We start from the raw sequence: 27,548 nt of genomic DNA, 5'->3' as shown, positions 1-27,548 counted from the left end.
TTCAGAGACGGCTGCTAGAATCTTAACAGACAGACTACCAAGTAGCCTCGGAATATGTTACTCTGATAACTCATGTGATTCTTGTTTGGATAACCGAGTCTAATGGTCACAAGGGGATCTCACACTTCGCGACATGTTGCTGGATGAATCAGTCCTCAAGTGATATGTACATTCCGAAGTAGTGTATTCGCTGATTTCTAGTATCGCTGATAATGGGCCTTGGTGCAAGATACTCCCTACTGTACATGCTTAACTTGGAATGTAAACACCACCGGGACTTCTATCAAACCATCACCATTCATCTCATTTTCCGTCGCTTTCATTCACCACCATGGCACTGACCAGACACATAACACCGTGACATGATATCAATGCCCGTCTATTCATTCTCTTCACCATTCATTTCACCCCCATCTATTTACTACTTCTTTGGCTTCCGCTTAGACCTCTATTCTTCATCATCCGCCTCCGCATCAGTAAAGTACTCAAACTCCGCCGGCGTCGGCGCCTCCTCATCACCCTCGGCATCTTCATCAACAGCATTCAGCACCGCAGCAGCAGCAGCCGCACCAGCACCGCTACCAGCCGTGGCACCTGCTCCAGTTCCACTTCCCGCCGCAGCACCCCCAGAACCGCGAGCTCTGCTCTCCCCGAGTCCTGCAGAAGCATCTTGCTCCATACGCTGGCCAAGCTGCAGCAGCTCGCTGAGTTCCCGCATGCTGGACCGGTTGAAAGCGCCCGTTCCTTGGAGCTGGCTAAGGAGTGATTGCGCCGCCCCGCCAGAGAGACGGGGGGTTCCGTCGCTGGCACCCGAAGCGCCGGCGCCGGCAACGGGGGCGCGCTCCGTGGTTACCTTGTTGAGCTTTTCCTCTACAAGGGACTTGGCCTCCGAAGGTTGAGTGTCGAAGAGGAGGAGGGGACCACCGGTAGGCTAGAAGCAAAATTAGTTAGTACAGAGGATATGAGTTAGGTAAATTAAGTAATGCAGGGCAACTCACCTTCTTGACTGGCTTATAACGCCCAGCCGGGAAGCTAATGTACTTGAGCTGGCCAGGCAGGATACGAGACATGTTTTCAATCTCGTAGCCAACCTTCTCCTTCTCCGCCTTCTTCTTGGCGTCGGTGGCGCCAGTTGCCTCCTTCTCGCCAGACTCACCCTCCTTCTTCTCCTTGGACTCTTCAGGCTTAGCGGCGGCCTTCTTATCGTCGTCGATATCCATCTTGTCCTCGGCAGCAGGTTGGGAAGCTGTCTTGGAAACAGCCGGCGTGTCAATATCCATGCTCTCACGACGCTGCGCCTTCTCCTTCTTTTGGGCGCGGCGCTTGGCCTGCGCCGTGGTAGACAGAACCGCAGTCGTGACCAAGGCGGGTCCCTCCTCCACCTTGACCTCCTGCTCCGGTGGGTAGTCGAACAAGCTGGGACGGGTAGCGCAGTGGAACTTGACGTTGGGAATAGCCAGATCACTGTCGAGACCAATGATGGACGTGGGCACAAAGCTAAGAGACAAAAAGTGGGTAAAGGGGAACCAGTACCAGTACTGGGTAAACACAGCCATACCAACAATGCCGGCCATGTTGAGGTTGCCCGTCTGGGTTTGAAGACCAATGGTGCAGTTGCGGCCACCGGCATCAATGATACCGAGGGCAAGCGCGGCGCCAAACTTGGTCATCTGCTCCTCGTGACGGTCACTGACCACCTTCTTGAGCGTCTTCCTGATGGCCGCAACCTTGGGGTTCATAACCTCGTTCTGCTGAACCAAGATCATGGACAGAGCAATGAGCGCACCCTGGCGGACAAAGTCGGTAGGGTCCTTCATCATGGGCTCGAGCAGGTCAATCGCTTCGTCCAAACCAGTTCCGGCGCACGCGATACCGAGGGCCATGGCCGAACCGTAGCGCACGTGCGGGTTGTAAGACTCGGCGAGCAACTCGACCATGCGAGGTACGCTGCCGGGCTTGCGGAAGAGAATAAAGCCCAAGCTCATGACGGCAACACGGCGGACATCGTCGTTCACGTCGCTGACGGCAAGGTGAAGCAGCTTGCGGATGGCCTTGTTGCTGCCAGTACCGCAGTAGGCCATGGCGAGCGTGAGAACACCACCATAGCGGAGGATGGGGTCGGGGTTCGCAAGGAGAAGCTGGATCGTCCTGTCGGCACCCTCCTGCTGTCCAAACATGATGAGAGCAATGCCCAAGGCGATACCCCGGACAATCTTCTCGTGCTGGGTCTCATGAGCGTACGTGAACATGGCATCGATAGTGGCGGCATGTCCAGTTCCCAACATGATCAAGCCCATAGCCGCACCAACGGCCTCACCGTTGAGGGCCGAGTCCGAGTAGAGAGCCTCCTTGAGATCCTCAATGATCTTTTGGTCGCCAGTGCCCATGCCGGCAATACCCAGACCCAAAGCGCCACCGTGCTGGATGACCTCCTGATCGGCGTCCTTGAACTGTTGGTGGAGGTAGTCCAGAGCATCAGCGCCGTGGTTGGCGTGAATCAGACCGTAAGCGTAAAGGGCGCCGGCCTGACTATAGACGGAACCCGTGCTGACGCCAGAGGGGCGGGGAAGGTAGGGCTCGAGGAGCTTGCGAGACTGGGTGACGTTGCCACGGTGCAGGACACCGAGCGCGGCAGTGGCCGTGAACTTGGACCAGTTGACGGCCCTTCCTAGCCACTCGAGGTTGTCTCTGAAGAATCTGTCGTTTGTCGTGCCAGCGTTCATAAAGGCATTGCAGAAGGTGACGGCGCTGTGGAAGATGGAGTTGCGACCGTCCAAGCTGTCGCGCACCTTGTTGAGGATGCTCATGTCGGCGTGGTTGTTGCGGTAGAGGAATTCGAGATTGAGCTTGATGACCTTGCTACCGTCGAGAATGGTGCGGATGTTCTTGTAGACCTTGGCCACCTCCTCGGGCAGTTCCTCCTCAGAGCTCTCCTGGCCTTCCAAAAGAGGCTCACGCTCCGCAGCCGCGTCGTTGCTTCCCTCGGCAGGCTTGGGCTTGGCTGGCTCGCCAGAAGGCAGAGCCTTGATGACCTTGCCCAAAAACTCTTGAGTGCTGTTGTCGTATAGATCAAAGGCGATTTGGTAGGCAATGGCGATGGAGTCCTGTTCGCCCTTGGCAACCAGCTGGCGGAGCATCCGGGACGCCTCCTCGTCCGAATCTAGATAGACCACGCACTTAGCGATGGCAAAGTAATCCGGGTTAGGAATGTCGTTTAGGAGATCGAGGATCAGGCGCAGAATCTCGGTGCGGAAGCCGCGTTCCTGGACAATGTCCATGCAGATGCTCAGGGCATAGTCCATCAGCTCCTCCGCCGGCCCCTGGCTACCTTCCTGTACCTTGGTCTTGCCCGACTTGACGTCTTGGTTGGCGCGCTTGATGACGCGACGCAGAACATCCAGGTTCTTGGCCTCGACAGCAATGCCCACCACCTGTCTGTATTTGCCCTCCTTCAGGCAGCTCTCAAACAGGCGCTCAATGACGTTCTGGAGCGCCACCTGGGTGGCGGTGTCATGAACCTGGGCTATCGAGGCGGAGCGAGTCTCCTTGGTGGGCTGGAAGGTGGGATCCAGGATGGTGTTGTCGTCAGACGATGCGCGCGCAAGCAGGGACTTGGAGGGGACCGAAGACTGCGAAAAGGGCGTGGTGGGGGAGATCAGCGCCGAGCTATCGATGGCACCGCTGCCGAGATCGGTCTCGAGGGCGGGCAGGTCCTTCTTGGAAGGCGTGTGGTGGAGAGACGAGACGGCGATGTACTGGTCGATGCACTTGGAGATGATGGTCTCCTCGAACTCGCTGGGGGCGTCGAGCTTGAAGAGGGGACCGGCAGCCAGGGCAAAGGTCATGCTCTCGTTGTAGGCTTGGAGGTGGAAGTAGACCTTGGCGAGCACAAGGGCAGCGAGTTGGCGCTCGGGGAAGGTCTCGTCTTCGTAGAGGGCCTCACTGGAGAGGGAGACAGACAGACAGATTAGCTCGCGTGCCCAGCTGAGCTTACCAACACTAAACAGCGTAGCTTGGTGTCGGGTGTCAGGGAGCTACTCACATCTGGGTCAAGGCGCCAGCGACCTCGGTCCAAACGGTGTCGATATCATCGTTGAGGGTCTTGAGGGCGAAGACCTTGAGCTCGGGCTCCTCATCGGCGAGGAAGGCCAACACGCCGGTCGCGGTGACGAGGCCGGGCATCTTGGTGATGTTGATAGAAAAAGAAGTGGGATGGCGGCGAGCTTCGCGGTGGCGGTTTCTGGTTGTTGTTTAGATTCGGGGTATTGTAGAAAACAGCCAGCGTCCTCGTGCGCCGCGTGGTGGTTGTGTAATGGGATGGGATATGGACGAGGCGATTTGGGTTGTTTGTTTGCTGAGGAGAGCGAGTGGAATCGAGATAGGTTCCGTTGTTTTGTTGCCGTCAAGGTCGAGATAGTAAGTAGTAAGGTGCAGTGATGGCTTCAGTGGACAGCAGTGGGCAGCGATGGAGCTGGCGGGCGCTGGAATGAGAGGTTCTGGTTGGCTGGTTGGCTGTTCGCAGTGACGAACTGACGGCCGAGGGGAGCATCCACGTCAGGGAGCTCCTGCCTTGAGTGGGTCCATTGCTACCTAGGCTGGATGTACCCAAGTACCTTGACTGCTGACCAATGAAAGAATGAACGGAAGGCGAGATTTTCCATTCGTTTGGACCCAACACTGCAATGCAGCTTCAAGAGCGCACGAGCCATGACAGGCAGCTGAGCTCAACGAGACAGGCTCCAGTCACAGGCTGAAAGCATCCAACTGAACTGAAGCTTCATTGCTTCTCTCCGTCCAGTCCCAACTCAAAAGACGGACTCTCCAAACTCTCAAGACAGTTCCAGTCAAGACCAGTGGAAGATAACTTGACCTCAACATAACACCAACAAGATAGAGATCTCCAATGGTAAGTATGTAGCGCTCCCAGCACAGTTGTTGAAGGAAACTGTACATAGCAATCTACTTGATTCATTTCCAGGAATACACACTGTCATCTATGTCATTGACTTCAAGTTGGATGGACTCAAGGTACAAAGGTACACACATATTCTACACTACTTGAACATGTGCCAGTGGAACAAGTCTGAATATCTCTGCCTGTTCCTGGACTACTCACCCTGGCTTCAACCTGTTTTCGGGCATCATCATGGACAGCCAAGTCTTCTCTCTCCCTTTGTGATCCATATCAATTTCAACCTGATGGTCTTGAACCAACACGACAGGAGTGGATATATAGCCTCCACTAACACTTTCCCACCTTTTCTGTGTGACATGAAGATAGCAACACTACTTATATCCTGACTGACATGGTACTAGCGTTTGTTGCGCGGGACAATGTCATGATGATACTCTAGCCTCTATTTTTTTTCCCCTTCCTTTTGTCCTTTTTTTTCCTTCTCCTGGTGCAACACTGCACGGTCATAAGCTTCAGTTGCCCGTGAACGGCCGTCTGCCCTCTCGTCATTTCTCACCACCAGTCGAGAGTTACCTATCATAATATTCAGCATCCCCACACATTCGCGACATGGGATAGGGAGCTATACTGTAGCTACCTTGTTGTTTATTCTACAATACACTCAATATCAATATCTCGTCTCTGTCACTCGGCTCCGACAACACCAGCATCAGCTCCCGCGACCATCATATTTCTCCAGACTGCGCCTTGGAAGTATTCGACAAAGAAGGATACTGCGAAATCGATTCCTTGTCCAAATTCCCACGACACCCAAGTTCCTTGTGCCGGCGACGGTCCACCATTCGCATCCCCAGACACGCGGTCACTACCTTACTGTCTCTCCTTGTTGCGACCCATCCAGACAGACAACCCATCGAACCCCAATTCCCAGCCTGTCTGCAATCAGTTGTCCCCTCCAAGTCTGCCCGACGACATTCGAGTACTGCGCCATGACGATGTGATGTATCCCAATCGCGACACCAATCCATGACCACGTCCTTCTTCAATCGAGCGCACCGATCGCAATTCCAGCCCCATGCGCGACACTGCCGCTGCCGCTTCCCCATCCGTCCCAAGTCGCCGCGATTTACACAAAGGACACATTGCGAGACATAGACACTCAGCCAACATAGCTACCTAATCCTGAGCCTTTGTCCATGGTCCGCGGTAGAGACAAAGATTCAACAGCCGAAGCAACGTGTGAGAAAGAAAGCGCAGCGCCGGCCAAACAAGAAACCGATCAGGGACGGAATCACAGTAATAGTAACTACGACTAATAATCGCCAACATGGACTTGAGAAACGTCCTCAACGACAGCAGCAGCGGCCCTGTCGCTCCTCGCGCCGCCGTGTCAACGCCTGACCGACCACCGCCGCACCAGCAGCAGCAGCAGCAGCAGCCACCACACCCGCAGTACTCCCAACATCCTCCTCCTCCTCCCCAACATCCTCAACCACTGCTCCAGCGACAACAGTCGTATCATCTTCAGCAGCAGCAGCAACAACAACAACAGCAACAGCAACAGCAACACCACCCCGCATATCCCCAGCCGCCCACTACACCCGGTCAGGCACCACCACACCCACAACAGCACCAGCAGTCGTATATAGACTACAACCACCAGACACGGCCCTCGCCCGTTCGCCACATATCGCAAGACCCAAGCTACGGAACCCAGCGCATGCCCCCGGGCGCGTTCGCGTCTACTTCTCCGTTTTCCGGACCCCCTGTCCCCGGCCCGAACCCCTACGCGAACCGACCTCCGCCGCCGCCTCCGCTACAGCAAGTCTCGGCCCACGATCCCCGCTCGCCCAGCCTTGCATCCGGACCCGGCCCTTCGCCGTACCGTCACACGCCCACTTCGTCGATTAGCGCTCAGAGCGGCGGTTATCCCTTTCCTCCGTCGGCGCAGCACACGCCCACCAGCCCTGTGCAACGACCCTATAATCAATATCCTCCCAGCAGTACAGGAGCCGCATACCCCTCCAGGGAAGGCTATCCTCCAACACCGGGCGGCTCCGTGGGTGTCGCAGGCCCACAACAACAACAACAACCACCACCACCTCCACCACCAGGACCAGGACCAGGACCAGGACCAGGACCAGGAGGCGCTGGACGTGCCCCTTATTTGCAGGGCCCGCCAGTTAGAGTGCCCCAAACACCCCCGATTAGCACAGCGCACAACCCGCATTTCCAGCGATCGCACTCGACGCACTCGTCATCGACGCCAACACCAACGTCGGCGCACTCGCAGGGCCCGCCAGGACATTCACATTCGCATTCGCACCCCCAAGTGTACGGAGGTCCATTTGGCCGAGCAAGTCCTGTAACGGGGCCGCAGACGGGAGGAGGACCTCAGGGTGGCCAATTCCTCGTGGATCCCCAGCAGCGGCAGTCATCCCAACCAGGGACTCCAGTTGCGGGTCCAGGTGGTGGTGGTCCAGGGCCGCTAACAGGAGCTTCCACGGGCCCTGGAACAACAATTGGAACGGCACGTCCACTGCCGCCCCAGGCAACTGTTAGCCAGGCCCAGGCCCAAAACTTCAACCACTACCACAGCCAGCCGCCAAGCCCTTACCGGCAACAACGACTGCCTCCTTCAGGTTCCTCCTCTGCGACAACGCATCATCACCTCAACCTCAACTCTCCCCGGTCCTCTGCTCAACAGCACCAGCACCACCAACAAATTTCTTCTCCCCATTCCCACCACCCTGCCCCTCCACAACCGCCACCACCACCACCACCGCCGCCGCCGCCGCCGCCGCTGCCGCAACAGTCTCTGCCCCGACAACCCAGCGCACAAAGCATTTACGACGCCCGCGAACGTGAACGAGAAGTAATACGCGAAAGAAGCATCAGCATCAGTCCCAAAACCCGGGTCCCAAGTCTGCCAAGCAGTGCAGGTCGTCCTGCCACGGCTACCTCGGTCGTCTCGATTCCCGAGTCGGAACCTCCCCGCCTCAACAACCATACCGCCGCCACCCCAATGGCACGATACAGGGACGAGGTCCGCGACGGTGACCTTGGCCACAATGCCGCCGCCGCCGCCGTCAAGAGAAAACTCGACGACCGAGAATTGAGGCCAGACGAACTCGAGAGGCGAGACGTTCGTCCCCCACCATTCGACAACAGAGCCCGTCCGAGCCACACTCCCAACAAATCAGTCAAGAGGCGAGCATACGATGGCCCGCCTCCCTGGGCACAGCAGGCCACCCGCGGCACCACACTGAAGGAGCCCAACTTTGTCCTCTACAAGCCCGTCCACGCTCCAGGCCAAGGCCCCGTACAAATTAATGGCCATAGCCGTCATGCCTCGCCCGAAGAAAAGCGACCCGTGCCTCGAGCACATGAACCCACTCCCCGCGCGCACGAGATTCGACACAACGAACGATCCGCGACCCCGGGCACACAGGGTCCTCCTCCCGAAGCCCAGGCTAAGTGGGGCCCTCTTGGCCCATGGGAGCCCACTCTCACGGGTGACGTACCCCAGGACACCATGGCCAAAGTCATGGCCGACTTTTTCTTTCACTATATCGTATTGAACGAAAATATGGGCGAGATCCAAAGCCGAGGCATCCAGTTCGAGATCGAGGCCAAATTTGGAGAATTGATTGATCGTAACACCAACCAAAGGATCGACCTTGGAGTGCTGTCCCCTGCGATACTCAAAGAAGACGATTATGTCTATCCTTTCCGGAGCATCATGACCGAGGTAAGCCATGTCCCTGTCTTCTCTACTTGTATCCTACTAACCAATGCCTTCTTTGTTCAGGCACAACACCGATCCTATAACGAGTTTCTCAACCACCAGGTTGTCGTCTCCAAGAACCCCAAGTCCAACATTGGCCGTGAGCGTCCTCGGGTTCCCATATCGTATGAACACAAGTACGAAATCGACCGATTTTACGCGATACCTCCTCAGATCCGTGACAAGCACCTCCCCGTCACCGTCGCCAATCTTCTCGCATCCAAAGGGCGTGACGCCAAGGTCCGCGTTTCCTACAGAGAGAACAAGGACGGCAGCAGGGAGCAGATCGCCAAGATTGTCAAGGCCCGTCTAAAAGACCTCAGCATTCATTTTCCGGAACACCGGCTGGATTGCCGCATCAGCATCAACCTCGAAATGCCCTGGGAGGGCCCTCTTGAGGAGCTAGAGGCGTATGCGACCAGTGCCAACAAGGGACAGTCTCCGGACCGCCGTAAGAATCGACTGAGCTATGGCCATTGTAGCTATCAGTTCGATTTGACGCAGGTAGTGGAGACTGTTAACGTGAGTCGATCTACTGTCTTTGTTTTGGGTGTGAGACTAACCGAGCAATTACAGGGCCGAGACGAAAAGAAGCACGAACTGGAAATCGAACTCGACCCCAAGGCAGTCCTAGACCAAGGCCGTAGGGCAAGAGAGGGTCAGCCCAACCAGTACTTTGATTTGGTGGAAGGGTTCCTGAACAACATCAGGATCATGGCCAAGATGTGCGCCTAAACTGTGCCATTTTGTACTCATTTTTTGTTCCTTGACGCTACCGCACCCATGTACGCAGCAAATGTTGCCCTATCGCAGAGAAGGTTGGAGCGAGCTCCCCTTTGTTGCTCACACAATGGCGGTTCATTTCTTTCACTGTCAGGCAGGAATGTCACCTGGCCGCCGCTTCTGAGCCGTGGTGCAGTTCAATTTCAAGGACGCAAAGGAGATTATTGTGAACAGGGTTGACCAGACGTATGGCCTGGGCAGCCTTAGACTTTTTGGGAACTCTGCGGAAGCATGAATATCTAGAGGCAGAGGTCGAGACGGAAGGAAAGCATGTTATCATCATATGTGTTATATATGGGTGGGAAAATGTCACTTTAGCATTAGCTATGGAGTTTTGGTGGCCACTTCTGTTTTTCCCAGTTTACAGCCAGGTCGAGTGGACAACAAGTTATTGATTGGGAGTTTTCGGTTCCAGACGGTGAAAGAAACCTGTGAGGATGAACATGGATTGATATTGCAGAGCGCACGTTGGTTGTCTGTTTACCTCTCGAGACTTGTTTGAAGAGTAGGTTAGATACCTACTAGTAAGGCTCATTGGACGGGCGTGGTGGTATGGACGGAGCATTCATATTAATGGGGTTGAAGTATCGTTTGGTAGTATCTTCTGTTACACTGATCTGCCCGGCCAGAGTACCCTAACGAACTATCCGTCAGGAACAGAAGCAACGTACCGCCATTAACAAATGTTCATTTTGGGTTCACTTGTCGCTCACCTTCTTCACACGCTTATACGGTATCTGTTGTCACACTCAGTTACCTCTACAAAAAGACGAAGCCAGGCACAGGGAAAGTCTGGTCGGTAATAGGTACCTGGGGATGTTTGACACTCACGAAGGAACGTTAACCACAAGATGAGATTTCGGGTACCTACCTACCTACCTACCTACCTCTAGAATCCTTGGTGGCTTCCCATGTCTTGCTTTTGGAGCTTTGGAGCTTTGGAGCTGCCCGTATCCTCTTCTCCCCGAGGAAAGTCGTCTTCATTAGGTACACTTTTACTTGAAAGTTCAATTGATTCGCACAACTGAATCCCAGGGCACTTTCATCTGACTGACGCTTACTATCATTACACCGACGCATGTCCCAACGTGAGGTACCTACCTAGGTAGAGGTAGGTACAGCTGAGTTGTTCCAGTTTGCTGCATCGCTCGCTCGCTTTCTTCCTTGAATCCCGCGGTTCTTCTCCTAACAGTCCAACTTCCTTTCACACGCTGAATGGACTGTTCAAAGAAATTTGCGCATATCTTCTCTCTTATGCTTACTCCCAACTTTATATTCAAACTCGGTTCCGTCCAAGTTGAGTTCAGTCCCGTCCCGTCCAGTCCGGTTCAGTTCAGTTCACTTCAGTCCAGTCCCTTTCGATTAGGTCATTTCAATTCGCTTTCCTTTCCTTTCCTTTTCTTTTTCGAAAAGCTCATAGTCCCATAGCGTACCCTCCCAATCTTTTTTCCAGATGTACCTATGTGCAGGTCATATCAAGCAAAAAAAGAAAGAAAGAAAAAAAAAAAAAAAAAAAAAAAAAAACCTAGCGACAATGCCCAATTACACTCTCCTGGCCCAACCCCTTGCAACAATCCTTGAACAGCTGTCTGTTTTTGCGGTCGACGCCACAGATCTGTCCTCTGGTCAGACGGTATCCATTCCCCATGTCCAAGTGTTTCAGATATCCTTCTATGTTAAGGACTTGAGGTGGTATGAATTGGGGAACTGGGAAGGTAGGTACCTAGGGGAAGGGGGAGGGCAAGGCATGTAGGGTGTAAGGAAGGACACAAAAAAAACATACACTATTCATCGTCCTGTACCCCAATTGCTTACAGCAAAAGGCCGTTTGGCTGCGTAAAAGAGATCCGTCGGTGGAGAGCATGCAGATGCAATCGTCGGGGTTGAGGTACCATTCGCAGACTTGGGCGAGGGCGCCAGGGGCAGTCACGAGGAGGGTGAGTGGCCAGAGAGGGAAAAGTGTGGTGGTGAGTTTCATTTTTTAATTTTTATTTTTCTGGCTTTGCTTGATCAGGTGGCGCTCTTGTACTGTAGTGTTATGGTTTGGCTTCGTTGTTGTTTAGCAGTTGCTCGTGCGGGTTACGATGCCCTCCAAGGTGCAGTGGTTGGACAGACGGGAATACAACTATGATCAGTCGTGATGGATAGCAAGGTTTCATGGAGGTTATATGAATGGCGAAGAGGATTTATGCACCTAGGTGGTTGGGATTAAAGACTGGAGTCTTGTGTGTTGGACGGGATGTTCGTTATATGTTATTTATATCGATGGTATTTATCGGACAAAGGGACAAAACAGAACAGGAAGCAGACTATCAGTTGCACCACGGGTGAGCGATGACTGGAAGTAAGTATACCATTCCACTAATATTGTGGTAATACCACCGTTCATCGTCATAGCGTCACTTAACTACCATTCAGTGTTTATCCGCAATTTCAATATCGAGGGTATTGGAAGCGAGGATGGGTAGGCAGAGGTAGGTAACATCCCACTCGAGCTACCTCACACTTCCTGCCGAGTGGAGGTACCGTGTTCCCGAGTGGAAGGCAGGTCACTATTCCGTGTTTACCTATGTTTCTAGAACCCTGAACTTGACATCGCCAGGTCAAGTTACTTCCCCGTACGATCGGTGACACTGAGTAGTCCAGAAAGGCAGGTAGATGATGTAACAAGAATCATAAGTGAAAGGTCTAGAACCAGGTCTGTTGGATATCTGGTACTTGGCTCCTAGGTCAATGGATAGGTATCAATTTATTCCTGCTTGGCGGGTTGCCAATTCATGTTTGCATCAATAGCTTTCTGGTTGACATGTGAGAAAAAGGATTCATCGTAGCAATCCAGATCTTTTTCAATTAAATATCATGGTAGGTCACATAAGTATTCATGGGCCACTCTTGAAGACGGTCAACGGTAAAAGGTGGTATGCTTAGGTAGCTACACAAATAAGGGATCAAGCGAACGACTTACACGGTATCTAGGTATTACCTACATACAGGCTAATTTCCGCCTCTGCAGAAAGTAACCCAATATCCTGGTACGTGGGTTGTTTTTGATGTTCTTGTTTTGGAAGCCAGTTCGTGGAATCTCATCGACTCACTCACTCTTTGTGGAAACATGTGCGAGGGAAAACTACCTACCTTGCCTATCAGGTGATGGTAAAGAGTGGTCTGTCCAAACGTTGCTAAAAGGAACGAAGAAAATGTAGTATTAGCTTGTATAGGTATGATCAAGTAGGTAGCGTAGGTAGGTAAGTTACTGAGTGGTGGTGTATCTGTGTGTCTCGCGTGCTGGGTATCTTCAGAGTGTTTGCTCTGCCTGCCCTCTGGTCGTAACCTGAAATGTTCCTGTCGTCCGTCATAACCTGACTTTTTCGAATCCATTACCCCATTGTCCATTACCCCGTTCTTAACGACTCTCCATCATTACCTCTGTTTGTTCTCTAGAATTACTATCATCCACGGTTAAGTATCTACCATCCAGTACCCATTACTCCCGTCTATCACTCCCACATTTCCACATCCTACTTCCACTGGCTTCCTGTAACAGCCGGCTCAACCATATCAACCAGGAAGTTCTTGGCCTTTGCAGTCTTCACCATCAAGCTCGGCACCCCCCACCCCAGAATCTGTCCCACGCCTCCACCGGGGCCAATGGGCACCAACAGCGTTCCAGCCATCTTGTTCTTGAACGTCTTTTGCTTGAGGGCGGCAGGTAACTTGACACTACTAGTCTGGCTCTCACCACCTTCAGAATGGAGGATTTTGGTCGCAAGGTCAACCCCTATGCTAGAGCAGACAACGGGGACCTGGAAGTTGGTGGAGATGAGCGTGTTATCGCTTCCCGAGACGACGTCGCCTACAGCGTAGATGCCGTCCGCCTGATGATCGGTTTCCTCCGAACTGCCGCTGCCGCGCACACGGAAGAAGTCATCTTTGGTGATGACGCGCGAAGAAGCGTCGAGCCAGGTTTGGGGCAAGAAGCCGTCGGCGTTTCCTGAACCGCCCGTGGCGTCAATGTACAAGCCTACGGTGCGGGTGGTGCCGTCGCTGAGTTCCACCGTAGTTTCGGTCTGCTCTCCCCCTTCGATAACAGCATCGGAGGCGGAAACGACCTTGATGCCGTGCTTCACTTCCACCAAGGAGCCAAAGTTCTTCTTAAGGTATGCCTCTGCTTTGCGGCCCAAGCTCTCGTTACAGTTGCGATTGAGCAGGCGATCAGAGCCGGAAAGCAAGGTGATGGTGACACCCTCCGTTTTTCCCATGGCTTTTAGTAGAGTGGCAATCTCTCCAGTGGTTTCCACGCCCACTGGTCCGCCGCCTGCGATCAGGATGGAGTGATGCGGGTGCGTGCTGGCCTGCAAGTTCTTCAACTTGGTCCTGAGCCGTTCCCACTCGCGCTTGGTCGCATCTTCGGCCGCGTGTAACCCCTCCGTTCCCTGGCCGGGCATGGTCCACAGCGCCGAGCGCGCTTTGGTTCCCGTGGCGATAATCAGGACGTCATACCGGACCGCGGAGGTTCCTTCAGAGTCGGATGGTGAATTCGTGTCCACGTGCTTAATCGTAACCTCCTTCTTGGACGTGTCCACGGCGGTGGCATAGGCTTTCACTACGGTTGCCAGGTCGCCATATTGCTTCACAGCGTCGGACAAGTCCCTGAAGATCTGCTCCTCTCCTCCCGGCAAGAGGTCGGGGTGGATCAGCGCGCGAGGCGAGGCGGGCTTGAAGAAGAAGTGGCTGTTGGGGGTTATGAGGGTGATTTTGTATTGCGGCTGAGACGGAAGGCGCTGGAGGGCGGGGATGGTGTGTCGGGCGAGGGTGTGTAGCACGCCCAGGCCGGCGAGGTTGCCGCCGAGAATGACGATGGAGGTTGGGAGGGGTGTGGTGGGTGTGGTGGTGGTGGGAGCCGGGGCAGTAGTGGATTGCGGTTCTGGGACGGCATCCAAGGTTGACTGAGGTTCGGTGGACGCCATTTTGGGGTTGGGTGGTATGGCTGGATTATTGTTGGTCTGAATTGAATTGAAAAATGGTTTGTATGCCTGGTACTAGCTGGCAATCTGAGAGGTAGAGTAGAGGTGGTGACCTAAAACGCGAGACGGACGGTGAGGTCGCACGTGTGGTCGCGAAGAGGGAGGCCGGGGAATGGAGGGAGGAAGATCGGAAGATGCAAGAGGAAGTACAATAGCTTCCTGTTATCGCTCCCTTGCCTTCCAATGTTCCAATGGAAATGAGGTCCTCACCATGCCTGTAATCTCCGGCGTTCCAAGTCAACAAGAGGTCCCGCGCGCATGAGAGACCCGCAAATTGACATCAACCCAAGGGGACGCACCAATCACAGCACTGTTTCAGGCCCATCCACTAACAAATACCCCTAACCCATTGTGTCCAAAATAAGCTTAACGGGGTTTCCCCAACGTGAGCCGATCTCAGCCTTGATAAGCCCAGCTAACAAGATTTATTCACCACTTACTGTATTCTCAAGTGTGAGATTTGATGGGCTCGACCTCAGTCTTACATACCTAGATCTGGTATCATTACAAGAGACGGGATGGGAAGTCTAGATTATCCACCAATGTGTGTCTCCAACCATGACAGACGATCTCTTCGAGATTGGAAGTCAAGATATTATGTAGCTCAATACACCCTTAGGTGGTATCCCGACTTTCTACCTAGGCTACATGCAATTTAGCTAAATGAACATATTTAGTGGGCAGGCGTGTGGTGCATATAGAAGACAGTTACCCGTCAATGGGGCGTTGTCGACATACCCCAGATTTGCCATGTGGTATTGAAGGACCTCCGCCTGGGGTCTGGCTCGCCTCTTCGTTCGGTACTTGTGACAGAGTGCAATCCTCCGCTAGAAAGCGGCGAGGCAAGGGGGGAGAGCTCTACGGGAGTAAAGGCTGCGTTACTATGAGAGGATCGGATTTCTGTGCCGGTCGGGCAAATAGCTCCCCGTGTCTTTTGTACTGGTGTGTTAGTTCCTCGAAATGTGATATGAAAAAGTGATTCCAGATTCGTGACAAGGTTGAAGCTGAGCTGATCCCTCTTTCATAACAGTGTTTCGTAATAAACACTACCCTCCATTTCACCGGACTGTATCGAGCCAATCACGAACCTGCGCCGGATTTCGGGCCTGGTGAAGCCGTGCCTGCATTCGGAAGTATTGTTCCAAATGGCCATATCAGCCTGTTTTGACATTGAGATCACATGCCTGACGATCATCCGAATCGATTCCACGCACTTATCTCATCCATAGTGCCAAGAGGAATCTTTTCATGGCCATGTCCGACGGCCGCCTCAGCAAGCACTCGCTTGAGAGGAAATGCTCAGGGCTATGGTAGTAAGCCTCTTGCTATAGGAGAAAAAACTGCGGGGAAGGTTCCATAGCCACAGAGCTAGATGATTTCGAGACTCGGTAGATTGAACTCGGGGCTGTAGACAACGTTACTGTGCCAACGACGCAGATTACCTTTTTGGTCAAATGAGTATGTGGTCAAATGGGTATGGTTCGGGCAGGAAAAGTGCATCCGAAGGATCTCGCCCAGGACTACGGTAACTTTACCGTCTCCTAACTCGATGGCCTCGGCGGATGAAAAAAAAAAAAAAAAACCATATAAGACGGGAATGAGGTCGGAAACACTCGTCTCCCACCTCCACACCTCATCAAGCAGTCACCATGGTCCACCTTACCCCGGCCCTCTTGCTCGCCAGCGCGGCCTTTGCCGTTGCCGCCCCGGCTTCTCAAATCTTTGAGCGCCAATGTTCCGTGGCCGGCAACTACCCGACCGCAGCCGTCTCCAAGCTTCCCGACCCATTCACCACCGCAGGCGGACAAAAGATCACGACCAAAGCCGACTTTGACTGCCGCAAGGCCGAGATCTCCAAGATTCTCCAACAATACGAACTCGGCACCTACCCCGGCAAGCCCGACAAGGTCGAGGGCTCCCTCTCCGGCAACACCCTAACGGTGCGCATCACCGTAGGCAGCCAAACCGTATCCTTCACAGCCTCCATCAAGAAGCCCTCCTCGGGCAGCGGTCCCTTCCCAGCCATCATCGGCATCGGCGGCATCTCGATCCCGGTCCCCAGCACCGTAGCCACCATCACCTTCCCCAACGACGACTTCGCCCAGCAATCCGGCACTTCCTCACGCGGCAAGGGCAAGTTCTACACGCTGTTCGGCAGCTCGCACTCGGCCGGCGCCCTGACAGCCTGGGCATGGGGGGTAGACCGCCTCGTCGACGCACTTGAACAAGTCCAATCCACTTCAGGCATCGACCCAAAACGCCTCGGCGTCACAGGCTGCAGCCGCAACGGCAAGGGTGCTTTCGTGGCAGGTGCCCTCGTCGACCGCATCGCTCTCACCATCCCGCAGGAATCTGGGGCAGGCGGCGCAGCCTGCTGGCGCATTAGCGACTCGGAGAAGTCCGCGGGGAAGAATATCCAGACGGCGTCGCAGATCGTCACGGAAAACGTGTGGTTCTCGCCCGCTTTCAACGCGTACACGCGGCAGGTGACGAATATCCCTGCGGACCACCACATGCTGGCGGCGCTGACGGTGCCGAGGGGGCTGATTGCATTTGAAAACGATATCGACTGGTTGGGCCCCGTGTCGACGACGGCGTGCATGCAGGCGGGCCGGCTGATCTACAAGGCGTATGGGGTGCCGAATCACATGGGATTTTCGCTGGTCGGGGGACATGGTCATTGTCAGTTCCCGAGTAGTCAGCAGAGCGAGCTGACGAGCTATATTGATTATTTCTTGCTGAAGTCGGGGACGGCGCCGGGAGCGGTGGAGAGGAGCTCGGCCAAGGTGGATTTGAAGAGTTGGGCGCCGTGGGAGGTGCCGGCTTTGTCGTAGGGTGTCTCCCGTCGGCATGTACACACACAGATACATGCCCGACATGATATGCCAAGTCGGAAACGGGATGTCGTGACGCAGGTTGTTGGAAGGTCGGAATGTTCCGCTGACGTTTGCCGGTGTTTCGAGCCGTGATCGGCCCGCTGAGGAGAATTGCTTACAGTGGGCCTGGGAATAATCGGGGTTAACTGATCGGTGGAGAAAATGGGCGGTTACATTGGGTTGGTCTGTTAGTGAGTGAGTGTCCACGTTGCGTTACACCTATCGGGATATTCCCTTTTTCACCACATCTGGCAAACATTGTGAATCAAGATCCATCTTGCTATCTCCCTTGACCCCATCATGTTCCAGATTCAACCCTCCAAAAACAGTGTCACAAGGCCAAAACAACACTACACTAGGTAGCCCCGGGTATTGGCCATCAAATGTCTGTCAGCGATTCCCATCTGGCAACGGGAGGCAGACAAAGACATGCCCGGTAACCCAATCATGGCAGCCAAACGTGTGCCAAGTCAAAGTGGCTTCGGGAATAACCTCACCGGTGGTTCCTCTGGCGATCCGTGACACAGTCGACGTGGTGAAGCCTGTGAATCTCTCTTCGAGGTATGTAGTATCGTCATCTGACTCTATCAAAACGTCGACATTGATTACCAAGTAAAAGAACATTACTAAGTACAAGAGTCAACGAACGGCATCTCGGCCTCGGCCCTCAACAATAACAGACGGTGGATCTAGCTAAACCAGGTCGGACGGGTAACCATGTGGACAGCCAAGCCCAAACAGCCCAGTCCCAGCCTTACATATTACACTCCATACTGTGTATTTTCTCTGTTAGTGTCCACTAGTGATGATAGTGTCCAGTCAACCATGCAGCGTCAAGTTACATGGCGCCAAGCAGCCAAGTCCTTTGCCATATCAAAGTCTTGGCCTCGGGGAATGCCTGCAAGAGAGGCGTCGGTTCCTTCAGTGAAGACGAGAGAGAGGAAAGGATTTTCCCTTTGTTTCCGCTTTTATTGCCGGAATTCGGAGGGGGAGCCGCGATATCGCCATCTTGGATCCATCTTTTTTTCCTTTCTACAATTTTAATTCCATCTCTCTCGGACTGTTTGATCCTATGCCCTGGTCTGGGTTGACCGCCTTTGAAAAAAAAAAAAAAAAAAAAAAGTCTTCACTTTACTTATTTTCCTTCACCTCCTACATATGGAACGCTTCGACGGTTGACGTGTTTTTGTTGACGGTTCCCCTTTCTTTTCTTCTTCTCCTTCTTCTTCTTCTTGTTGGAGTCGGTAAAGGATTGTTGTGACAGCACATCCTGTCTCACTTGGTTGGAAAGAAACAAAAAGGTCGACCTGCCAAACACTCTCAACTCGACACAGCATCAACATCAACATCAGCATCAGCATCCATCATGGCAGATTCAACCCCCGGACACACGGCCCCGGACACAGCACCTCCCTCATGGCGCTCCGAAGACAACCAATCTCCCGTGCTCGCACCACACCCCGCCACCGTCCCGAGTACTACTTTACCACCACCATCCAAAAACACCCAATTACTAGACGCCAACACGGAAATCACCCATCTCTACCTAACCTTTGCCATCCTCCCTCCCTCCGCCAACACCACCCACCAATCCTCCGGTTCAACAACATCCCAAAATGACCCTCCCCCGCCTGCCCCCAACCTCAAACCCTTCACCAACCCCATCCTCTGGCCAACCTCCGTCAAAATCACCATGCTCACCCTGTCCTGCATCGCCACTTTCCTGACCGCCTACACCGCCGGCGCCTACTCCCCTCCTCAAAAACTCCTCCTCCAAGACCTCGCGCACGCACACAGCTCTACCGCCATCCTAGGAGGCATCTCCACTTTCTGTCTCGGCTTCGCTCTGGCCCCCATGTTCCTCGCGCCCTTTTCCGAAATGAACGGTCGCCAACCGGTGTTCGTCGCCGCCGGCATCATGTTTGTCATTTTCCAAGTGGTCTGCGGCGTAGTAGAAACCTTGGAGGGGATGCTGATTGCCCGATTCTTCCTTGGAGTTGGAGCATCGGTTTTCTCGACCATGGTCGGCGGGGTGATTGCGGATATTTGGCCTACAGCAGAAAGGAACACGCCCATGGCGCTGTTTAGTGGCGCCGTGTTGTGCGGCACGGGACTGGGGCCGTTGGTGAGTGCGTACATGACGGAGCGGTGGGGGACGGATGCAAATGGGAATATCGAGGAGGGGAACGGGGCCAAGTGGAAGTGGATCTTTTGGCATCAGGTTATTCTTGGCGGGGCGTTGATGGTGGCGCTGATGGTGTTTTTCAAGGAGAGTAGAGGGAGTGTCTTGTTGAGCAGGAAGGCCAAGGCGCTGAATCGGTGGTATGAGCAGTTGGAGGAAAAGGGGTTTTATGGCGTTTGGGTTGACGAAGAAGAAGAAGGCGACAACGGAAATGCGGATGCGGATGATGAGGAAAAGGGGCCATCATCTCCTGGAACGAAAACACTCCAGCGTATCAGGTGGAAAGTCAAAGAAGACGAAGAACGCGGTTCTCTCACCACCATGATCGGCACCTCCGTCTACCGCCCTTTCCACCTCCTCTTCACCGAGCCCGTCGTCTTCTTCTTCTCCCTCTGGGCCGCCTTTGCCTGGGGCGTGCTTTACCTCACCTTTGGTTCCATCCCGCTTGTCTTTCGCCGACAGTACGGTTGGAACATTGAGCAAGGAGGCCGTATCTTTGTCGCCATGATCGTCGGCGCCATCCTCGCTACCGCTATGGGTATCTGGCAAGAAAAGATGTTGCATCATCCCAAGTGGAGGGCAGCTGCTCCTGTTACCTCCCCATCTTCCACCGAGGAGACCTCGGCCTCCGACACCGAAGGCCCCAACGCCCTTCCCTACTCCTCCGACGAACCAAAGACCCCCTCCGACTCTACCACCACCACAACAGAGAACCCCATCTGGCCCTTCCTCCGCACCCACTTCCCCACTAACTCCCCCGAAGCCCGCCTCTACTTTACCTGCCTGACCGCCACCTTTTTGCCCGTCGGCCTCTTCATCTTTGGCTTCACTGCCCGTCCAGATTATCACTGGATCGCGCCCACCATCGGCATCGGTATTGCCACTATGGGTATTTTGTCTGTTTACTTGGCTGTGTTCAATTACCTGGCTGATACGTATCATCGGTATGCGAGCTCGGCGCTGGCGGCACAGAGTTTCTGCAGGAATATTTTGGGAGGTGTCTTTCCGTTGGTGACGGCGCCCTTGTTTACGAATCTGGGAGAGGGACGGGCGGGCGCCATCTTGGGAGGCGTGGCGGTGGGGTTGACGGCTGTGCCGTGGGTGTTGGTTTGGTGTGGGAGTTGGGTTAGGGGGAGGAGTCGGTTTGCTTTGGTGAGTCTTTTTTTTTTTTTTTTTTTTTTTTTTTGTTATCCGTGAGGTTGCTGTTATGAATGGTTGGCTAACAAGGGTGTGTACAGCAATTGGAAAAGTCATGAAGGATTGGATGGCATGCACATGAGATATGATGGCACGTCGGTGGCTGCCAGAGGAGAAAAGGAGTGTCGAGTGGTGGATATACCCCCAGCTTTTTTACGTGCGGTAATGGGAGATGAAAGGTAATGACTGTCGGAAAAGGGAACCGTGGGGAAAGGGAATGATATGGCTCCTGGACAGCACAACCAGCGGTCATGAAGGATATGAAATCAGTCCTGAACGATGACAAGGGCACCGGAAGCTACCTAGCTTGCTCCTCCGGTATCTAGACCCTGCTAACGGGTCCTAATCATGAAATATAGTCGCAAAAATCATAATAGATCAATGTCAAGTAAATGGCCACTTTGTTCAAAACATCGAACATGTCATAGCCAGTACCCTACACCTTTTGGATAACTCATGCACGCATCCAAGCATCCTTATTATTCTACCGTCCTTTTATCCCAAGCGGGATGTTGTTCGAGTCCTAGATAGAACCATTCCCAATAGACTCTAGCAGACATGTTTCCACGTCACTACATAACACCTCATCAAAGTCCACTTGAAACAGCCGTTCCTAACGCAAATGGTATTCGATTACATACCTACTGATTATGTTCATGATTACGACCATTCACACGTAAAGGTATCTATCGTACTGCGTACACCGGACCTCTTCCGTATCCCATCAGTACCCCATCCGCACCCCATCCGGCTCCGGCACCGAAGTGGGTTCCAAATATCATTACCACCCCGCCGGCCGTGGAGGTACCCTCCAATATCCGGAAGGCCCGCCCGACGCTCGTACTGGACCTGGACCTGTACCTCTAGCGCTTGTCTCCACTGCGGAATTTCAATGTAGTGTAAAAAATATAAAAATTCTTATAGCGCAGATCAGTGGACTCAGTGGACTTGTTCCACTATAACCCCTGCCGAGCACCCCTGCTGATAGAAAAAGACAAGTTCGGGACCGAAAATCGGAAAGAAAAAGTTTTTGTCCAAAAACAGGACATTCTTGCCACTCTCGGGAAAGGATTTGAAACGGGAATATAAGGGATAGGGATGGAAAGGAGAAAGAGATAACAAAAAAGGTCCGCTGGCTCAATGGCAGAGCGTCTGACTACGAATCAGGAGGTTCCAGGTTCGACCCCTGGGTGGATCGAGTGTTATGGACGTTGAGTTCTCTTTTTGTCTTTTTTTTTTTTTTTTGCGTTTCTGGCGATGGATGATGCTTGTGCTTCTCTCTGATTATCAAAGTATATACGTCTGCTCGCCCCTTATATACTTCTTTTGTTTTTGGATCACATGGTAATAAACATTGTTTATAAGATTACTTGGGGTTGAGTCAGAAATGTTCATTGATATCTTCTGCTGTGAAAAGGAGGTGTGATAGAAAAAGGGAACTGTGAAGACTTTAACTATCTGGTTTCCTAAGTAAGATATGTACCAAGAGAATTCTGATGAGACTAAGAAGCGAAGAAGGAGCAAAGAAGCAATCCATAAATACATACATACATCCCATCCTTCTTCCACACGAGCAAGGAACTTGGAAGATTACCTAGTCAAACCTCCAACCCCAAGTACTTCTACCTCCATCCCCACCCCTCTCTGTTCTCCTGCCTCTCTCCGGTGACTGATTCGCAGAAGACAACGAAGTGCTAGACGTAGAATCCGGAGACGTCCCTTCTAGTCTCTGCAACGCCTCTTCGTTCACCCTTACACCCGCACCTGCACCAGCACCAGCATCAGTACCATCACCAGTCCAACGCCCAACCTTCTCTTCATCTCCCAAGTCCAAATCCTCATCACTTACGTCACTGACTCCATCTTGCCCATATCTCCCCCCGTGACGCTCGTACTGGTGGTACTGAGCAGAGCTCGAAGACTCCCCTACCTCTACACTCTGGGATCCACCGAATTCAGAAGAACTGAGTGTTGCGAGAGTTACGTTCCTTCGATGACGATGACTTCGATCTTGTCCCCCCTGTTCCTGTTGATCACGGGCAGACAAAGAAGCAGCACCATGACCACCATCCCAAGCCCCTCCACTAACCAATCCCGCGAACCTCCCCCCTTTTGTTCTCCTCAACTCGTCATACCCGCCTTCCTCAACCACCATCCCTCCCTCGATCATCACCACGCGATCGGCAATCCGCATCATTTCTTTGGAGTGGGTTACTACCACGATTGCCATTTCTTCTTCTTTTTTGCTTTCGTCTTTCCCTTCCTTGGAACTACCGTCAAGTCCGGTCCGATTACCATGAACAAGTCGAGCAAAAACCTCCCTCACGGCCTCTGCACCCTCAGCATCCAAACTAGCAGTCGGTTCATCAGCCACCACCACTTTCGGACTCCTCACTAGTGTGCGCGCGATACTGACACGCTGCGCTTGTCCACCACTTAATTGTAGACCGCTACCCTCGCCGACGACGGTGTCGTACCCTGCGGGAAGGGAGATGATGAAGTCGTGGATGGAAGCTAATTGGCATGCGTGAACTAGACAGTGGAAGTGGGAAGGAAGCCGCAACGGAGAAGAGTCAGGGAGACCATAGAGAATATTCTCGCGGAGGGTGGTGGGTAAAAGGAAGGGGTGTTGTGGGATGTAAGCCACACAAGAGCGGAGAGAGGGGGTGTGTGTTTGGGAGGAGGGGATGGAGTTGAAGGTTAAGGAATTATTGGTGTGGGCAGAAGGGGAAACAGAAGGCGGGTAGAGGTTAAGTAAGAGAGAAGCAATGGTTGATTTGCCGCAGCCGCTGGAACCGACGATTGCTGTGCATGTGCCGGGGTTGATAGTCAAGTTGAGGTTGCGGAGGACGAGAGTATCGGGCGCCGAGGGGTAAGCAAAGCGCAGGTTTTGCATACGGATGGGCAAAGGGTTGGAGATGCGCTGAGAGCCTTGGGATTCGTGGCTTGATGAGTGGGAGAGGTTGGCAAAGTAGAGCATTTGTGTTGCTGTTGCCTTTGCTGCGGCGATCTGCGGGACGTTGGCTAGCATGTTGACGCAGGTTCCCAAACTGAATAAGATGAGGTTGATGACGCGCAGCAAATCAGTCACCGAGGCGCGATCCTGGGATAAGATCTTGGCGCCGTAGTAGAATATCATGGCGGTCAGGTAGTACGCGATGGATTGGTTGAGACCGAAAAAGAGACCGACGTAGGTGGCCCTCCTTAAACCGAGCTGGTACGCTTCGCTTGTCTTGTCTTCGTATTTCCGCGTAAACCACCCCTCGAGCGTCAGAGCGCGGACGACTTTGATGTTGCCAAAGGTCTCGGTGAGGACTTGTCCAGTCCGCAAGGCGGCTTGGTCGCAGCGGGATTCCCATTTGTCGCTGAACAAAGCATTAAGACGGCCGGTGATGACGGCGGCAGGGATACCGGCGAGGGTGACGAGGGTCAAGTCCCATTGGATAGTCAAGGCCCAGACGATGGCGACGGTAATCATTGTGCAGACGATAATCAGAATGGGGAGGAACATGCCGACTAGCTTGCGCATTTCTTCGGCGTTGCGGTCCAAGCAGGCCACGATCTTGGCCGGGCTGTGGGAGCTCTTGTCGAACCAGGCTTTGGGTTGCGCCAAAATGCGAGTCATGGCTTCGGAGCGGAGGGTGGTGACCCATTTTGTTGCTACCTTTTCTAAAAAGTAATAGCTGCCAAAAGTAGCGAGAGCGTCGACACATGCAATGGCGGCGAGGATCCCTGCGTATTTGGAACCGGCGGCGAGTCGGGCGGAAGGAGACGACCAGAAGGAGGAGAGCAGTTGCGCAAAGACGTATGAAAAAAGCGGGTTGGCGGCTGCTACTACCAGACCCAGACAGACACCCAGAAAGAGTTCGAGCTTGGAGCGCAGGTCGAGAGTGGGCCAGACGGTGCGGAGGATTGCCGATAAAGAAGGGAGGCGGTTGTTGACCGAGTGCCGCTGCTTGTTGCTTGGCTGGGCATTGGAAGAGTGGGAAGCAGCCGAAACGACAGACGCCATGCTATTCCTACGCTTCTTGTGGAATCCAGCTCTTTGTTTCTTGTTGGCGAGCTTGTCGAGGAAGAAGAGCTCAAGAGAATCCAGGCTTCCGTTTAGTTGAGCTTCGATCACCTTCGGATCAGGGTGCTGGGCCCGCCGGGCATTAGACACGCGGGTTTTCTTGACTGAGAGGCCGGTTTGGGTGATGAGTTCGATGGAAGAGGTGCTGTGTCTGCGGTCGTCTTGCTTTGAGAAGGGAGAGACATCACGAGTGCGATCGGGGTTTGCGTGGGGGTGGGGGTGGTGGACTGGTACTCTGCCCGCGCCCAACAATCGTGAAAGTGGTCGTGACTGTTGGTTGTCCGCGGAAGAGTAGGGGTCATAACCAAACGTTAACCTGGGAAAGACAATACTTCCCCTCTGGCCACGCAGACTCAGGCCGCGAACTAGCTGGACGTAGGTAGCCTCTTCAATCACCTCCTCCTCTGACTCTTCTTCTTCTTCACGCTCTTGAATATCCTCCAACTCGCTCTCTACCTCCTTCTCCTCCTTCTCACTGTCCTCTGCACCCTCTCCATGATCACCACCGTCATGATCAGCCGAGGCAACAAGCCCAGCAAACAACCCCTCTCTCTCCTCTCTCAACTGCTTTCCATGTCCTTGTTGCACGACTCGTCCGCCCTCCATAACATAAACCATCTCGCCCTCTCCTATACAACCCACCTCGTGCGTGATGATGATTGTTGTTTTACCCCTCCTCCAGATACGGATAGCGTCCATGATCAGTCCCCTCGACACGGGGTCCAAACCAGAGGTAATCTCATCGAGGATCAACACGGGCGGATCGCGGATCTTGGCTCTCGCCAAAGCCAGGCGCTGACGCTGTCCGCCAGAGAGCGAATAACCGCCAGGTCCGATTTGCGTGTCTAGACCTTGAGGCATTCCGGCAACGGTGGTTTGGAGCAAGGCCATGGAGCAGGCTTCTTTGACGTCTTCCACTGTGACGCGGTCGGGCTGATAGCCTCCAAATGCGACGTTCTGGAATAGACTATCGTTGAAGAAAACGCTGGATTGCTGGATCAGGGTAATGTTCTGTCTGACCCATCCTAGGTCGAGTCGTGTGATGGGTTGTCCATCGACAGTGATTTGGCCTGTCAAAGGTTCATAGAAACGGACGAGCAGATTGCCGAGCGTGGACTTGCCAGAGCCGGAACGACCGACGATGAAGGTCAGAGAGCCGGGTGGAAAGTGAAACGATGAAGGCTGGAGGACCAAATTGGAGGGTGAGGACGGGTAGGCGAAGGATATGTTGGAGAGAGTGACGTCGCCTTGACAGGTAGGGGGTCGAAGGCCGCCAGGCTCTTGACAAGTTTTGGTCTGACCGGGATCAGCTTGGCGGACGAGATCTTGAAGAGATTGGCCTGCTGCCATCCCTTTGGCTAGGATAATCCATTGAGGGCCGAGGTTTTGAAGGGACTGGAAGGAGATGAGGGCGCAGTAAAAGGTCGTCAAGGCGTTTCCGGGGGTCAGTTCCTCCCGGTTGACGAGCACGACGGCAAAGTAAAAACCAACAACGAAGAGCGACATCATCCACAGCTTGATGTAACTCATCTGCCCATTGTTGGACAGCACCTGACGGGTGTAGTATTTGGACGAGCGTCGCACAGCCGAAATGAAATGGAAAGACTCATGGTCTGCCGCATTGTAAGCCTTGACGAGGTCGATGGCGGTCGTGGCAGCCGTTGCATGCTTAGCAGCCTCGGCCAGTTCGCGCTTTTGGCCGGCGATGGCAGGGTCGAGAAAGCGGGCGATGAGCCAGAGGATGAGGGCAGACGGCAGAGCGGTGGAGAGCATGACCAGTGTCAGCTTGTAGGAGTAGTACAGGGCGACGATGATGCACGAGAAAAAGACGAGGAGGTCGCAGACTAGAAAGCCGAACACTTGGGAGGTGCCCATTTGGAGTTCGCGGGCTTGTCTGCCGGGGGTGTGTTAAGTAGTGTTTCTCCCAAGAGGGGGGAAAGGGAGGACTCACGTCTGGATGGCAGTCATCAAGCTGGACATGCCATGCTCACGAAGATCAAACCAAGCCGCACTTTTGTTGAGCAGGGTCGAGAATAGAGTCTCTCTGGTCGTCTTTGCGCGCAACTCGCCGGCCATGACCCAAAGTGCAACGTCAAAGCTGCAAACCACCCACATACCGATTCCAAGGAGGAACATGTACAGACACCAGTGAGAGACCTGGTGAAGCAAGTCGGATGCGGCGATGATTCCTGCGCCGTAAGAGGTGCAGACCTCAAAGATCTTGCCCAGAAGAACAGCGTAGGCGGTACGGCCGGCGGCAATGACGGCTGAGCCGCAGAGAGCGGTGACCATGAGTGAGACATGGGCTGGGCGGGTGAAGGCGAAGAGGTTTTTGAAGGACGATCTCACGGGCTTGGGGGCTGGTTGAGCGGGAGCCGCAATGTGGACAGCGATGGACTCGCCCTTTTCCGTTTCGTGCTTTGAGCTGCTCATCTCGACTGTTAATGACAGCAGTTGTTGACTGTCAAATCAATTTGACCAGATCATGGTGGAAAGGGTCCAAGGGGAAAAAGACGGTCGGCCCTTTGGAGGAGGAAGTGGTATTAGCAGTTCGAAAAGGCTGGCGGCAACTGGTGATGGTATAATAGGAGGGCCATTTTTGTAATTCGGGTTTCGGTGGTAATAGGATGCGAAGGGAGAAGCGTCTCTGGTGTAGCTTTGTGAGGGTCTTTGTTTGGCGGTGCTTGCTATTGTTTGTGTCGAGCCATGCAC

The 27,548-nt window shown here is 53.7% G+C and overlaps 7 protein-coding genes and 1 non-coding gene across 8 annotated transcripts; 4 read left to right on the top strand and 4 right to left on the bottom strand.

Moving 5' to 3' along the window:
- Window positions 1-50: 50 nt before the first annotated feature.
- Window positions 51-4,434, bottom strand: B0T23DRAFT_389890 (26S proteasome regulatory complex, non-ATPase subcomplex, Rpn2/Psmd1 subunit). Its single transcript, XM_062837843.1, has 3 exons — window positions 4,043-4,434; window positions 999-3,942; window positions 51-931 (listed from the first exon to the last, which is right to left on the bottom strand). The coding sequence occupies exons 1-3, from the start codon at window positions 4,180-4,182 to the stop codon at window positions 449-451; spliced, it is 3,567 nt and encodes a 1,188-aa protein (XP_062688118.1). The 5' UTR covers window positions 4,183-4,434; the 3' UTR covers window positions 51-448.
- A 1,808-nt stretch (window positions 4,435-6,242) lies between these two features.
- On the top strand, window positions 6,243-9,437 carry B0T23DRAFT_432813 (CYTH-like domain-containing protein; the record flags this gene model as incomplete). Its single annotated transcript, XM_062840399.1, has 3 exons — window positions 6,243-8,666; window positions 8,727-9,224; window positions 9,279-9,437. The coding sequence occupies 3 exons, from the start codon at window positions 6,243-6,245 to the stop codon at window positions 9,435-9,437; spliced, it is 3,081 nt and encodes a 1,026-aa protein (XP_062688117.1).
- Window positions 9,438-11,010: 1,573 nt separating this feature from the next.
- B0T23DRAFT_399809 (uncharacterized protein) lies at window positions 11,011-11,463 on the bottom strand (the record flags this gene model as incomplete). The annotated part of the gene is made up of 2 exons (XM_062838442.1): window positions 11,011-11,208; window positions 11,269-11,463. The coding sequence occupies 2 exons, from the start codon at window positions 11,461-11,463 to the stop codon at window positions 11,011-11,013; spliced, it is 393 nt and encodes a 130-aa protein (XP_062688116.1).
- Window positions 11,464-12,664: 1,201 nt separating this feature from the next.
- On the bottom strand, window positions 12,665-14,727 carry B0T23DRAFT_389886 (uncharacterized protein). The gene has a single exon (XM_062837842.1). The coding sequence runs from the start codon at window positions 14,450-14,452 to the stop codon at window positions 13,004-13,006; it is 1,449 nt and encodes a 482-aa protein (XP_062688115.1). The 5' UTR covers window positions 14,453-14,727; the 3' UTR covers window positions 12,665-13,003.
- A 1,431-nt stretch (window positions 14,728-16,158) lies between these two features.
- Window positions 16,159-17,638, top strand: B0T23DRAFT_436128 (uncharacterized protein; the record flags this gene model as incomplete). Its single annotated transcript, XM_062840563.1, has 2 exons — window positions 16,159-17,339; window positions 17,425-17,638. The coding sequence occupies 2 exons, from the start codon at window positions 16,159-16,161 to the stop codon at window positions 17,519-17,521; spliced, it is 1,278 nt and encodes a 425-aa protein (XP_062688114.1). The 3' UTR covers window positions 17,522-17,638.
- Window positions 17,639-18,495: 857 nt separating this feature from the next.
- Window positions 18,496-21,286, top strand: B0T23DRAFT_346998 (major facilitator superfamily domain-containing protein). The gene is made up of 2 exons (XM_062835981.1): window positions 18,496-20,719; window positions 20,806-21,286. The coding sequence occupies exons 1-2, from the start codon at window positions 18,752-18,754 to the stop codon at window positions 20,821-20,823; spliced, it is 1,986 nt and encodes a 661-aa protein (XP_062688113.1). The 5' UTR covers window positions 18,496-18,751; the 3' UTR covers window positions 20,824-21,286.
- Window positions 21,287-21,890: 604 nt separating this feature from the next.
- B0T23DRAFT_t421 lies at window positions 21,891-21,962 on the top strand. The gene has a single exon. It is a non-coding gene; the product is annotated as a tRNA-Arg (tRNA).
- Window positions 21,963-22,144: 182 nt separating this feature from the next.
- On the bottom strand, window positions 22,145-27,512 carry B0T23DRAFT_43376 (P-loop containing nucleoside triphosphate hydrolase protein). Its single transcript, XM_062840463.1, has 2 exons — window positions 26,788-27,512; window positions 22,145-26,730 (listed from the first exon to the last, which is right to left on the bottom strand). The coding sequence occupies exons 1-2, from the start codon at window positions 27,267-27,269 to the stop codon at window positions 22,359-22,361; spliced, it is 4,854 nt and encodes a 1,617-aa protein (XP_062688112.1). The 5' UTR covers window positions 27,270-27,512; the 3' UTR covers window positions 22,145-22,358.
- Between the last annotated feature and the right edge of the window lie 36 nt (window positions 27,513-27,548).

The sequence above is a fragment of the Neurospora hispaniola genome, assembly GCF_033458365.1.
Source record: "Neurospora hispaniola strain FGSC 10403 chromosome Unknown B0T23scaffold_10, whole genome shotgun sequence".
NCBI lineage: Eukaryota > Fungi > Ascomycota > Sordariomycetes > Sordariales > Sordariaceae > Neurospora > Neurospora hispaniola.
The sequence above is the reverse complement of the archived record's forward strand: the minus strand, read 5'-3'. Positions and strand labels throughout refer to the sequence as shown.